Source organism: Neomonachus schauinslandi, chromosome 5 (genome assembly GCF_002201575.2).
Source record: "Neomonachus schauinslandi chromosome 5, ASM220157v2, whole genome shotgun sequence".
NCBI lineage: Eukaryota > Metazoa > Chordata > Mammalia > Carnivora > Phocidae > Neomonachus > Neomonachus schauinslandi.
The window spans coordinates 155716904-155731415 of record NC_058407.1 but is presented as its reverse complement, the minus strand read 5'-3'; the positions used below and the strand labels follow the sequence as shown (position 1 = coordinate 155731415).

The 14512-nt window shown below is 37.3% G+C and overlaps 1 protein-coding gene across 2 annotated transcripts in view; it reads right to left on the bottom strand.

Moving 5' to 3' along the window:
• Positions 1–215: 215 nt before the first annotated feature.
• RBBP6 (RB binding protein 6, ubiquitin ligase) overlaps positions 216–14512 on the bottom strand; it is a 31789-nt gene continuing 17492 nt past the window's right edge. Inside the window, exons 8-18 of one of the 2 annotated variants that reach the window (XM_021686823.1) lie at positions 12634–12806; positions 11285–11388; positions 10619–10956; positions 9460–9556; positions 9028–9106; positions 8871–8925; positions 7645–7713; positions 5562–5924; positions 5171–5272; positions 2561–4321; positions 216–2205 (exon numbers count right to left, since the gene is read on the bottom strand). In XM_021686823.1, the coding sequence (XP_021542498.1) occupies positions 636–2205; positions 2561–4321; positions 5171–5272; positions 5562–5924; positions 7645–7713; positions 8871–8925; positions 9028–9106; positions 9460–9556; positions 10619–10956; positions 11285–11388; positions 12634–12806 (4711 nt within the window). In that variant the 3' untranslated portion in view covers positions 216–635. The remainder of the gene's footprint in view (positions 2206–2560; positions 4322–5170; positions 5273–5561; positions 5925–7644; positions 7714–8870; positions 8926–9027; positions 9107–9459; positions 9557–10618; positions 10957–11284; positions 11389–12633; positions 12807–14512) is intronic. The other variant, XM_021686824.1, reaches the window with a different exon arrangement.

The following is a 14512-nucleotide window of genomic DNA, read 5'->3' as shown; positions in this document are numbered from 1 at the left end:
TAGATTTTTTTTCAACTAGCTCTCCAATTAATCCTGATTTCTTATTTCTGGCCACCTACTACCAGCCCACTGATGAAGTCTACCTACCATGTTTACTTCGTAATTTTGTATATTTGGTGCAGCTTATACTACAGGCTCAAAGGCTATTTTAAGTGAGGAAATGGAAGGGGGAAGAGACATGACACACTTCCTTCAAATAACACAGATATTCGACATTTGAAAAGTTTACTGAAAACTTTTATTGTAATCAAAAAGTGACATAACGGGGTTGTAATGAATTCAGCAAATCATTCTGCTGATATTTTAGAACTGATACCAGCTTTTGCCAGGCAATTAAAAAAATTCAAATGTGAAAATTTCACAGTACAGTAAACTCCACCCCAACTAATTAATGGTGGTTAAAAATAATAGGCCCTAGCAAAACCTCTCATGTTACATGGTCACAACTCACAATTCTGTACAAAAGTTCGTGTTATAAAGCTCTGATGTAAAAATCAAATAATCAAGCAGCAATATTTTAAGTGCAGCACAGGGTCTTCCATATCATTATTTACAAGGCTTGAATCTCTTTACATTATAACAAAATTTAATACAGATGACTTAGTAATTAAGTCAATTTTTAAAAATCTGTCCTTTTATACCGGGACAGATTTCACTTTTTGGTCATCTTTCTCCTTCTCCTTTTCTTTATCTTTGCTCTTCTTTGACTTCTTTTTCTTGTGTTTGTGTTTTTGGCTTTTTTCCAATTCTACTTCGGCGCCCGCATGCTTCTTATGCTTCTTATGTTTTTTATGTTTCTTGTGCTTTTTCTTTTCCTTCTTCTTCTTCTTCTTCTTGCTGTCCTGACTCTCTGCAGAGCTGGCACTACTGCTGTGGCTTCGGGTCTGGCTTCCGGAAGGGCTATGACTTCTACTTGGACTAACACTAGGGCTGCTTTGACTCTGGCTCCTGGCTGTGCCTACCTGGCCGCCTGCTGCTGGGTCCAGGCTGTCTTTTGCTTTCTCCACGACTTTATCTTTCAGTTCCTTAGAAACTTTTCCTGAAGTTTCCTCCTCTTTTACAGACACATTGCTTTCACTGTCACTTTCATTATAGTCTGGTTCAAAAGCAGCTTCATCAGTTTCTCTAGTTAAGTCGGACGAAAGTCGGGAGGAGTGACTTAACTGTGGTTTCGGCTTCACCGCATTCTTGTCAGTCTGCCCAGGAACTTGCTCTTTTTCAGTCTGTGGGTCTGGTGGGTTAAGCACATATGGTAATTTATTGCCACTTGACTCTTTATTGTTCCTTGCTTCTAACATGTGCTTCTCACGATCTTTACAAGGATTTTTATCTACAGGTTTTGTCTCTTCACTTGGGCGTTTAGTATCATAAGTGGCTTTGTGATCATGAGGTTTTTTGTCTCTTGAGGGACTGGAATTGCTCTTTTTGGAATCTCCTGTTCCCTTCTTGGGCAAATCTCTCTCCTCCCGTGGCTTAGTTTTCTGTCCAGATGCAGAATCTTTACTTCGAGAAGGAGAATCTTTCCTTCTTGTTAATTCATTCCTTTCATCTCTACGTTTGGAACTTGAATATTCTCTGTTGTCATAGTCAGTTTTTTTGTCTCTGTTGGGGGTAAAGTCTTTAGTTGAAGAACCTCGAACAGAATCATGCTTATCTGAAGTTCTCGTCTCTTTGGAAGATTGAGACAGACTTTTAAAATTTCCTTGTTCATTCAGACGGTCCAAGTTACTATCTTTCTCCGGCTGAGCGCTGTTCTTCCTCTTCTCAGGGTTTTCCTTCTCCAACACTGAATGATCTCGATCTTTGGTCTTCCCCTTTTCACTGGATGCAGAGTTCTTTGAACTTTTGATCTCATGTTGTATAAGTTCATGGCTCACTTCCTTGGTGAGTTTCTGAATTTTCTCTGATGACTCGCTTTCTTTTTCAGTATACTTGACTGTATTTAAGGGTTTAGTGCTAACATTTTTAATAACACTGGCAGGTTTTCCTACACTTGATATAGGCTGTGTGGTCTTAACATCTTCTTCTTCAGATTCAAAGTCATCTTTATCCCATTTTGACTGAGGAACCTGAATCATAATAATAACATCTTCAGCAGGAGCTGTATTGTCATTATTATACTCTTCCATAGTTTTAATGACAGTTCGTTTTGTATCTGTTTTTTCTTCAGATTTCCGCACAGGACTGCCTCCAGTTGAGCTCGTACTAAAAAAAAATTAAAATAGTTAATTTATGATGAATTTAATGAAGAATTTACTACTACTCAACACTGATAAATACAAAAAAAGGCTAACTTAAACATAAACGTCCTTATAACTCTCAAAAGCCAATGGCCCTACTCTGAGATTAAATGATTTAAATGTAGGATTGTGTTAAGAAAAAAAAGGCTCACCCACAAAATCTACTTACAACCTTCAACTCCTTTCTTTAAAGACATGAATAAACCAGCCTAACCCCTTCTTAATTAACATACTACACTTTAGAATTACAAGCACTGATAAAATTAAAGGAATTCTTTCCCCAAACAAACATCCACACCCAACCACCCATCATCAGTTACCTGGTATAATCCACAAGCGTTGAGCTGGATCCTTCAGCTCCAGCTACTTTTCGTCTGACCTTTCCTTTGACTTTTTCTTGTTTAACTTTGCTAGATGTTGATTCCAATTTTTCAGTGGTTTCTTTTGTATTAGATACATTTTCTGTACTTCCAATTTTTTTACCCGTTTCTCTGTTGAGCTTGATTTTTTTGGCTGGGGCAGTTGATGATGAAGTTTTGTCTTTCTCAGGGGTCCTATCCATCTTTTCAATATCTGGTTCCATTTTCCGCTTTGGTGATGGTTTCACTATTTCGGTTACTTCTAGTTTAGAGATTTTCATTGAAGAGGATTCAAAATCTTTATCTACACCCTTTTCTTCAGTTTTTCTTTTTCTTTTTTCTCCCTTGCTGTCAGGTGGCTTACTTTTCTCACTAGGCTTCTTGGCCTTGTCTTCCTTATTAGTTAGCTTTTCTGATTTGACATCTTTGGAGTAATCCTTCTTCACTTTTTCCTCTTTGACTGGTTTTGTCTCTTGGTGTTCTTTTGCCGACTTAGAGTGAGCTTTCCTGGGGGTACCAATGATCTTTTCATCTTTTTGGGAGGAAGATGATGATTTAGCACTGTCAGTCTTTGGAGTCTCCTCTTTGGCTTTTTTAAGTGGAGGTTCAGATCGAGGAGATTTTTCACGCTCTCCATCTAGTTTTTCTTGAGGTCCCTTAGCAGGTTTTGCAACGTTTTCTTTTTTGGACACAGTAGAACCATCATTTTTCCGTTTGGTCTTATCACCTTTTGCTTTTGGTTTGTCTTTCTCCCTCTTGTCTTTTTCAGACACTGATTTAAAAGTGATAGATTCTGCATCCATTGGCTCATCTCTAACAGGTGTAGCATCATCTCGACTTGGGAGAACAAACAATGAATCTGTTTTATTTTCTTCACCACTTGTAGGTTCTCTCGATTTCCTAGAAGTTTCTAATAACTCAGGGTTTAGAAAGCCTTCACTTTCCTCCCCCTTTCTTCTTTTCCTGTGTTTCTTATGTTTGTTTCCTTTACCATCTCCTGGAGCATTTTCACTCTCCTTCTCTTTCGACTTTGTGCTGTCCTTCTGATTGTGACTGTCTCTTGTTGAAAGCTTTTCTGGATAGTTGCCACCTAAATTTCGACTTCTATGGCTTTGTCCACCAGCATAATCTTCTCTGCGGCCTCTTGTGAAGGGAGAATTCCTGATATTAAGAGGTAAAAACCTCTCTGGAGAAAAGTTCTCTCTATTTGCTGATGGTCTAGGCTGTGTTCCAGTAGCATAACCTATTTTATAATACTTTTCATACCACTCTCTATATTTTCTCTCCCATTCTCGGTAACGCTCTTTTTCAAATGGGTCTCTAAAGTCAACACTCCTCCCATAATAAGCTTTCATGTCATAAGGTGGCGGAACTTCTCTGTATCTATTAAAATATTCACGTTCTGTTTCCCCTTGAGGCACGTTACGTTTATTAGGAGACTGTCCCCTAAATGCTTGAGGAGATCTTGACCGTGAATGATATCGTCTATATGGGGGTGACCTTGACCTAGATCGATGATATCCATGAGATCTAGACCGTGAACGGTAATTTCGGCTCTTGCCTCTGCCTCTTCTGGGGTATGGAGGAGATCGTGAATAGGAACGAGAGTGTGAGCGGCTAAATGATCGAGAATAAGAACGTGAACGTGTTGAACCAGATCTTGACTTAGAATAAGTATATGAACTTCTTGAATATGATGAACCACTATAGGGAGATTTAGACCTAAAAACAAAAACAAAACAATAGTTGATAGTTGAGAAATATATACAAAATAAAATACAGACTCAGATTCTAGCATGCTCTCCTCACGGTTCCATCTTTATATCAAATTTCATCTTAGATGATTAAAGAGGCACAGTGACCTCTACTGGAATGGAATAAAGTACACAGAGATCAGAGCAATCACTTGTTACAAAACAAAAGTGAAATCTTGACAATTAAGAGTGAAGCGCATTAATGTACCGTGAGTTATATGAGCTAATTAACATTAAACAAAATGCCAATTAAATTTAAATTTTACTTCCTATCTGGTTATTTAAGTAGGAGTAATTTCTTTGTCCTATGTTGGCCAATAGTCTAGCTTTGAAAGGAACCACATTTCAAATGTAAGCTTAAAAAATAAGTCTTTTAAACAAACTTCCAGGGAATTTTTATAATTCAGCTTTTCTATCAATAAAGCAATCTGTATTCTACCACTACTTCATCAATTACACAGGTTAATGTTCCAGCAAGAAGCTGTAGCCTCAGGTAAAAGGGTCCTCAGAAATGTTCTTTGGCTATTTCTCTATTTCTTTCCTTCCACAAACATCTCCCAATTATTTCACACTACAAATAACTTCGAGGGACAAGGGCAATTTCATCCCCATAACTGCTAGTTCTACACAATAGAATTTACATTGAGACATTATTTCAATAAACAGATATTGGGAAATAAGCTACATGTCCATTTCTATAAACCTAGACCGAATCAGAAAAATTCCATAAGTGCAATGTTATTTATATCCATAGCTAATCCCTGGATATTCAAAGTCCCATTTGTAATTCTGTTGTGAAGGCTTGCAAAACACTAACCTGGAAAATGAGCGCCTACGCTCCTTTTGAATCTTTTTGTATTCCATCAATTCCTTAGCAAAATCATTTGTAAACTCATCTAGCTTGGACTTTTTCTTTTCCCTAGTAAAATAAAGTTAAAGAGTGAAAGTTAACAAAAACCATTTAAGAAAACTAACAAGACAAATGTAATTAGATCATGAATGAAATGAATGAAATTGCCATTAGTTTTCCACTTTAAAACTATAAATAACTAAGAATCCCTGAGGAAGTTGCTTGTATGGCTTTGGTTTAATTTTTAGGTGATTTTTCTTGTACTAACTGGAAACACTAAAAATGTTTCCAAAGATACCTGGTTTAATGTTACATCAGAAAATGAAAGTGTATGAGAATTTCAAATTAAAACACTCACTCTTCTTTTAGGCGTCGTTGCTCTCTATAGAATTCTTCCCTGGACAACGGGGGTGCTTGTGTTGTTGGGATGGTATTTGAGTGAGCTGTCTGCACTCCTGATGATACCCAAGTTGTTGATAAATTGGCCGGAGCTGGAGGAAAGCCTGGAGGAGGGACACTATAGCCAGCAGGTGGTGGCTGGCCAGGAGGAAACTGAGGAGAGAACTGTGGAGGAGGCACACCTGGAGGGAGAGGAAGTGTATGGGGTGGGGGCGGGTACAAAGGAGGGGGTGGCACAGGCACAAAAACTGGAGTTGCTGGTAGCGATGGGCCTTGAGTTCTCTGTGATCTTTCGCTGTGGTGTCGTCCGCGGTTTATACTTCTGGAGAAATAAATCCGAGATATTATTCCTTCAAACTAAAATCAACCAAGACAAGACAAGTAAGCTTGTCTTTTCTATCCATAATTATCTTCAAACTTACAAATGATGGAATAGAATCAACTATTCAAATAAGAATAGGAACTTATTTATATGAAAATATAATTTTTAAGGCCACTCGGGGACCGAAATGACACAAGTTTATAGGGCCTTCTCTCTATGGAGACGTTATATTTAGAAGTTCTCTTTTGTGAAGTTCACATTTATTATCACTCCACAAAGATCTTTTTTTTTTTTTCCACTCCACAAAGATCTTTTGTGACTTCCTAATCTGTCATTTAAAGGAACTGACAAGGTTAATGCCTCTCTGACCTAGGCCTCCCCAAAATACCTTCCAGACCAAAACTTTCAATGAATAAAAACCACTTCCTGTAATCCTTTGAGGTAGGAAGTGTGGAAAGGATCCTTCTAAGTGGTACTTCAAAAATACCTAAGTACAAGGTACTATTTTCATAATTTTATATTTCACCTGACATGTATATCATGAGCATTTCTTGATGTCATTAAAATGTCTTAAATGGCTTCATAGCTTTTTGGTTTTGTTTTGTTTTTGCATTTAAAGTACTTTTTATTAATTGGTTACATTTTTTAAAAAACTGGAAGTATAGTTGACACAAGGCTACATTTGTTTCAGGTGTGCAACACAGTGATTCAATAGGTCTATACCTTATGTGAGGCTCACAGTGTAACTACTGTCACCATACTATGCTATCACAATACCATTGATTATATTCCCTATGCTCTACCTTTCATCCTCAAGAAAATAAGTACTACTCTTAACATTTGTAATTAACAACTAAAAATCTCAAATGTTTTATTTCTAAGCATTGGGTAAAAATAACAGTGCTGGCCAAAGTTTCTGAATTGTCCCTCATCAAAGAAATAGTGGCTTCTTTAAAAGGTGGGCTTATTTCTGTTAAGCTAAAGGTTCTTTAAATTATGAATAACTGGTACACAACAGCAGCAGCAGGGGTTTAGAGTTTAAGCCTCTTTTCAGAGTCTGAATTAGTAAATATTATCTTCTATTAACATGTGATATAGTAACAAAGTTATTACTTAGCAATTCTCAATGCAGCACTAGAAGATAAACCTTAATATTCTTGTTATAGAGTTAATTTAGAGGCCCTTTACCCTGGTGGCGAGTGTGACCTAGATAATAAGACTTAGGGCTTCGAAGAGTAACATTGCTTTTGCCTGTCCAGGGCAAAAGCCCCGAACAATTTCTTTGTCTCTTCTTTTGGAAAAGAGAAGGTGGGAGAAGATTCAGACAATGGAGTCTAGAAGAGAAATAAATGCGAGTCTTCACACTTGGGAGGTGAGCAAGTTAACTTTCATCTTAAACTAAACTGTCACCTTAAATATTATCTGGACCTTAATGACTTCCTTCTACCCTCAAAAGAGCATGTGAGCTAATATTCTGCTGTGTGCTTGGAGAAAGTAGTCACTGGGAAGGAGTATTAAAGATGTAGCCTAAAACCATCATTTAAAAGACTAAATGTAATCTATTTTTCTCTAGGCCTCAAGGGCAACTCCTGAGGACTTAAGTGAGATAAGCATAAACCAAATGACCTCCCTCCCCTGCCACTGCTGTGCTTTAATTTTTGTGTTATATTTTTCAGCATGTCATCAGATTACAGTTTTTCAAGATGTTTAACAAGCCTACCTGTAGCAGCTCCTCTCCCCCCTTCTAATTTGCTGCGGTGGAGAAACCAGATATCCAAGCTTATTGGAACTGTGAGGAAAGATAAAATGGGCTTGAGTATAACACAGGATCTCTTAGTGTGTGGACTTTAAGACATATATTTTAACTAGAAACTTTTTCTTCTCCCTGAAATTTGTTCCAGATAGAGGGGATATGAGCAAGTATTACATTTACTTAAACTATTTTTTCAATTAACTATTGTGACAATAATTAAACCTCAACGTGCAATATTTTTCACAATATGGTATTCCATTTAGCATTCTACAAGTGACTGTGAACTTGTTACAAGAGAAATAGAGCCCTTTTATCTGCTGGGCACTGTGCAGCTAAGGAACTAGCACTGTTGCAATTCTGCAGATGAGGCAATGGAGCTGAGGAGTAAAACTGCATGCCCAAGGGTCATGTAGCTGCTAAGTGCAGGGGCTGGGATTCCAACCCAAGCCTACTGGTCTCCAAATCCTGTATTCCTTCTACCGACACAATCTGCTAAGTCTCTCACTTAGCATACTCCTGAAAATAAAAAATCTGACTTATCTTTCAAACAAACAAATCAAAATTTTAGAATATAAGCCAGTTTATATAAATATATAAGCCTGTTTATATAGATTATAGAAACAAATGACTGTATAAAGACCATTCATAAATAAATACACTAATTTTTAATGCCACAGACCATTATCAATACAAAGATAAAAATCCTATAGATTTTAATATGTAATAAAATTCCACTAACACAGACTATTCAAAATGAGAAACTGTTTGGTAGCCTTAATATGTGTTTACTCAAATCAAATTCTGAAAATCCACATTAAGGCTAGGAAAAAGTTCAACCTATTAGCACAATAAGTGATTCAACATCTAAAATACTCTTTCAAAAAAAAAATACTACTTTCAATTACTACTTATCCATGAACTGAGATCCTGTCAAGATCACCATTTGGTAAGACATGATAGTAACAAGAATTGATAAGAATTTATATTTTACCATTTTAAGAAAAGAATTACTCATTCTTCTAGAAAATAGTTCTTACATAATCTTGAATTTATGACACTTTACATGAAAACTATGTTAACGTGGCATACAAAAGAGGAGTTTACAATAAAAAATATTCACCAACACATTAGATTCTAATTCCCATTATCTAGTTCAAAAGCGATCATCTGTAGATTTTTAAACATATACTTACTGTTCCCAACCTGGTCGACCACCACCTGGACGAGCAGTATTTATTCTTACTGGACCTTGGAAACAAAAACAATAGGTAAATATGAAATCGCATGTTAAGTAAAGTTACAACTATTTTCAAAAGGAGAAAATGTTCAAACCAGAATGATTTTACTCACCAGTTGTGGGGATCAACTGTCCATGCAATAGTGACTGTCCAAGCAAAGACGGGGTTCCGAGTACAGGCACCTGGTAACCCTGTAGGATAAAAACATGAATAAAAAGAAATAGTTAAAAAAAAAAAGACTAAAGAGGGAGAGTTAAAAAACAAACAAAACCCGGAAGAAAAACTGTAAGACAAATCTCCAAATTTTTTTTTTAAAGATTTTTTTTTTTTTAATTTATTTATTTGACAGAGAGAGACACAGCAAGAGCGGGACACAAGCAGGGGGAGTGGGAGAGGGAGAAGCAGGCCTCCCGCGGAGCAAGCCCGATGTGGGGCTCAATCCCAGGACCCTGGGATCATGACCTGAGCCGAAGGCAGACGCTTAACGACTGAGCCACCCAGGCGCCCCGACAAATCTCCAAATTTAAAAGCCAATCAAACTCACCTTCTCCTCCATAAGAGCAGTGATTGCGATTGAAGAGGCACCCTTTGAGTGCTCGGGCGCAAGGGCTGCAGCCGGCAGTATTTTACTATCAGAGTCCCTACAAAACAATGTAGTTTGCAATACATTAATAATCATCAGAAATGGAGGATTAGAGTAAAAAACTTACATATTATTACTAAGTCTGTTCACCCACCACCTGCACTAAGGTGAGTTAAATCAAAGCTGAAGAAAACTCTGGAGGAAAGTGAGAAGCCTAGACCTTTGCACAGTTCCTCAAACACACAGTGTAAGGAAAAAAAATGGAATCTCCTTAAGGAGTCCCATCTGTGATAGCTATGACAGAAACCAGTTCAGTTCTCAGAACAAAGCTTAAAAAAAAAAAGTCAAAGTGTGGGACCTAAAGAAGACAGGATTAAGAGTGAATTCTACTTCCAGCTCCACCACTGAATCAAAGGGGTAATCTTAGAAAAGCCAATGAACCCTGAGACTCACTCCCACTGTTAATCACAGAAAATCAGTGAGACGTCTTCCATATACATCCCAGTCCTCATGATTTTTGCTTCAGTAGGTCTGTACAGATCCCTGGCACCTATTTTTTTTTTTTTTTTTTAAGTGGTTGATATTTTTATGAGCCACTGGATGACACGGTCAAAGGTCCTTTTTGTGTCTGAAGTGGTAGGATTTAAGTGAGTTTTCACTGTTCGTCTCCTACCTAATTTTGCTCCAAAACAATTGTTTCTGACTTCTCTACTGCCACCAATGTTTTATCCCCTCTACTCCACCAATCCAAATTGTGCTTAGTTCTGCTCAGATCGACTCTTTCTAATACCACCATTACGACCACAAGTGAATTCTCTTTATGATTCGACATTTAACAAGGGTTCTTGGCAACTTGTATAGTCCTTGACCTTGGAATGCTTAATCATTTGCCGAGCGAATCTCCTTCATTTACCTGTTCCTCCAATTAAGAGTAAGTAATCTCTTACAAGGAAACCTTTAGAAGAGGGTTACTTTATTCCCCCACCTTACTGAGCACAATGATTCACAAGGATGATACATACTGCAGTCCACTACAACTGCTAGAGCAACATACAACAATAAAAAACTGTATTACTGATCTCACTTGTTTCTGAACAGTGAGAGCTGCACACAGACTTACCGGAAAGGTCCATCTGATTTTTCTGAGTGGACTGATATGGAGACTGTCGCAGTTATATCAGGTACAGGAGCTGGGGTAGAAGATGAATTTCCAGGCACAGGAGGGGCCAAGGAAGACGGGTTAGAAGTTAATGAGGACATAGAAGGAGCTGGGTGAGTTGATGAAGATGTCACTGGAATCATCAGAGGATCCTGTTGTCTTGATATTGGGGATCTCATCAGAGGTTGTAGGTTCCGCTGGATGAGTGGTCTCGGAGGTGGTACTGGGGGTGGTGGTGGGGGTAACTGTTTTCGTAGTCTTTTTGTATAACCAGTTTCATTTTTGAAGTTATTAACAGCCTATATATACCAAACAGAAAAATGCAGGAAAATGTACGGCTGTATTTACTCAAGTACAGTTTAAATAATCAAAAAAAAATTTTTTTTAAGATTTTACTTATTTATTTGACAGAGAGACAGTGAGAGCAGGAACACAAGCAGGGGGAGTGGGAAAGGGAGAAGCAGGCTTCCCGCTCAGCAGGGAAGCCCGATGCGGGGCTCGATCCCAGGACCCCTGGGATCATGACCTGAGTGGAAGGCAGACGCTTAATGACTGAGCCACCCAGGTGCCCCTGAACAATCAAAAAATTTAAAAATTTTTTCAGAAAAGGGATACAAAGATAGTTACCTGTCGTAAGAATTTATTGGCAATTAAAGCATCAGGAGAGACATCATTTTGATGGCATGTTGGACATGTATGATCATCTGATTCCAAGAGTGCTGTTCTTATACCTATGTCAAGTATTTTAAATATTAATAAAAGCAGAGTACAAACTCAATGTTTAGAGAATGAATTACAAAGACCACTTATATCTAATCAGTTACATTACTGTTTCCAAGCACACATCACTAATCATTTCTAAGATTAAGATACTGAGAAGTAAAATCTCTCTCCTGATAGCACTCCTCTGCTAACTTCTCTCTACCTTTAAAAACAGAAATCATGAATATAATTTCAACAAACATTTAAACTAGGAGAAAAAGCACTCTTTCCTAAATACTATTCTCTTTGTTTAGTAGTTGGAATATTATAGGGGAAAACAAAAGAAGTAAGATATAGTCTAGAAAGATAAAACTTTACATGGCTAACAGGCTTTTTAAAAAAGCCTCCTAAGAAAAGTACAGGATAAAGACCAGAAGGGTGATTCAGGCAGGAAGGGCAGTGACACCTCCAGCACAGCGCACAGGAGTAACGCTAAATCACAGATTCACTGATCATGCTTCAGTGCAGTAAAAAATCCAGTTAATAAGTGGTTTGTTAAATCTAAGACGTACTCTGAAACAAATCTTAAGTGACCTCTTTGTGACTTTGGTCTTCACTAAAGAGACCCCAAAATAAAGATTTATATTCCAAAGCTTTGTTTAGAAATGAAAAAGGCCAGAGCAGGATTGAACAGTGAAATTTTCAGATGATGTCATTTTCATCTGGGTTAAGAAGGGGCAAATTTAGAATAAGTGGCAGAAAAAAACAAATGCCAATATAAATGATCAGAAAAAAAAAGTCACAAGCCACCACATGTCAAATGCTGGGCAGTATCTTTACAGAGAGCAGTTCTCAATCAAACTTAGGAAGTTTAGAATAAGCGATTTTTCACAATCCAGGAAAGGGTAATTTAAGTACCATTTAAAAATATTTCCAGAATACCTAAGGCCCAAAAAGCTTTCAAAATTTTGCATCCCATTTAAAATGTACAGGCAACAAAAATCCTACATTTCATAAAACCTCAGTACAGCTACCCTGATGAAGGTATAAGAAGTGGTCCATTCTAACTAATAATTAACAGGACAATGAGGTTGTTGTAAAAAAAAAAAAAGGCAGTGACAAAGACGGTCCTTGCTATTAAATGCTCACTGATGAACTGACCAATTATTGACATTTTATACTTCATTATTAAAACCTATAATGTTGCTTAGAGCCTTTCCAGGTAAATACACATATTCTAAGATCTATGTCTTTGAAGGTTCAATGTTTCTTACATTCATCACAATAACTGTTTCCACAGCAGGGAATGACAACGGCATCAGTCATAATGTCTTTGCAGATGAGACACAACAATTCATCTGGGATAGGATCATCTTCTTCTGAAGAAGAAGATGGCTCCTCTGGTAAGAAAGGTGGTTTTTCTTTCTTCCCAATTGCATATGCTTCTCTGTAAAAGAAGTTTTTACTGTTTTAACACTGTTAAGAAGGCAAAGTATTTCCAAGATACACACATGTTCTACTATGCCATAATGGGGACTTATAATTCAGTACGATGCTAAATTTGTTTACACAAGTGTAATACCTTCCAAAATAAGGGAATTAATTATGAACATCCTCCCCCTAAACAACAAAAAGACATAAAACAAAACCCTAAACAAGTATAACAAAAAGAAACAGACACTATAAAACTGGCTAACAGGATCTTAAGAATTCACAACTCTAGAACTAAGGGCCGGAGAATAAAGGAACACACTCGGTGCCACAAAATTATGTTTAAGTGGCAGAGACAGGATTTGAACTTAGACCTGACAACACCTTAGCCACAATTTTCTCTATCCTACCATATTACTTGAAAAACAAATAAGCGAAATTTCCCCTCCACAGTCCCAACAGTCCCAGAATGTGTGAAGGTACCAGAGTGAATGTCGTACCACAGGAAACAGAAATTGGTGCTGACATTACACAATCAAGGGGGATATCTCAAGGGAAATAGGACACTACCAACCACACCAGTAGCTAGAAGTAGACTGCAAAACCAGTGGTCTACTTATAATCAGTATTTTAAAAGAGAGACTAATCTATTTATAGCCAACTAAGAAATATTAATGACTTAAGTGATCAGAGTATGTGTTACAAAAATATAAAGTAACACTTCCACCATGGGGTCCATTTTTTTGGTTGAAGTACATTTTGCAGAAATGTTGTATATTTAATATATTAAAAAGAAAAAAACACAATACACTATTCTCAGACTTGTCACCACTATTTCGAACACCCCCATCTTCTCTGTAATCAGGCAGATTTATGAAACACAGGAATTCCTAGATTCTTTCTACCTCATTTAGGAACAGAGTGTGTCAATCTCAACGCTGGAAATGAAAGAATCTCAGCTGTACGGAGTAGGGTACCTTAGGTGTGTTATTTGTGTTGCAGTTGCTCCATAGACATCACCACGATTCCAGAAATAAGTATCAATTTGCTTATGCCCCATTGTTCCCAATTTGTGAAAGAGGAGTCTCCCACTGCCCAAAAGAGAGAAAAGAAAAAAAAAAAAAAAAAGAGGAGAACAGAGGATAGAAAAAGAAACAGAAGAAGAGTCTGAGTTGCTTATCAGTGGTGTTAGTGGAGAGGGTGAAAGTTTCATTTAAAATATTTGGGCTCCCATTTTCCCCAGTATTTGCTGTGTGTTTGGCACAAATGGGCTTTTGTATTTCAGCATTCAAAAGCAATGAAGTTAATTATTAGTTAGGGTTCACAAGGGTGGTGTTAATTTTTCCAACACAAATTTCTATTTAAATACTTTTATTTGTATATATTATATTAAGATGAAGCGGTCTGCTCTTAAATTGTGTCTGTAAAAATCAACCATTTCAACCTAAGTTGTTTGAAAGCATGTATGAAATGTCTGAATTAGAAACAGCATAACAACAGACTAGTCTAAGATGAACCACAAAACACAGGATGGTGACGGATAAAAAATAGATGGGGGTGAAACTGAGCAAGGGAACAGGGTTGGGAGTTTGGAAGAACATTCATTCCTATCCGTGAACTAAAACAAGGTACTTAATTACTAAAGTGCATACTTGAAACCACTCTGTTCCATATCATTTCCGTAGCATAGCCATCTTTCTCCATCACCCTCACCTGCTCACT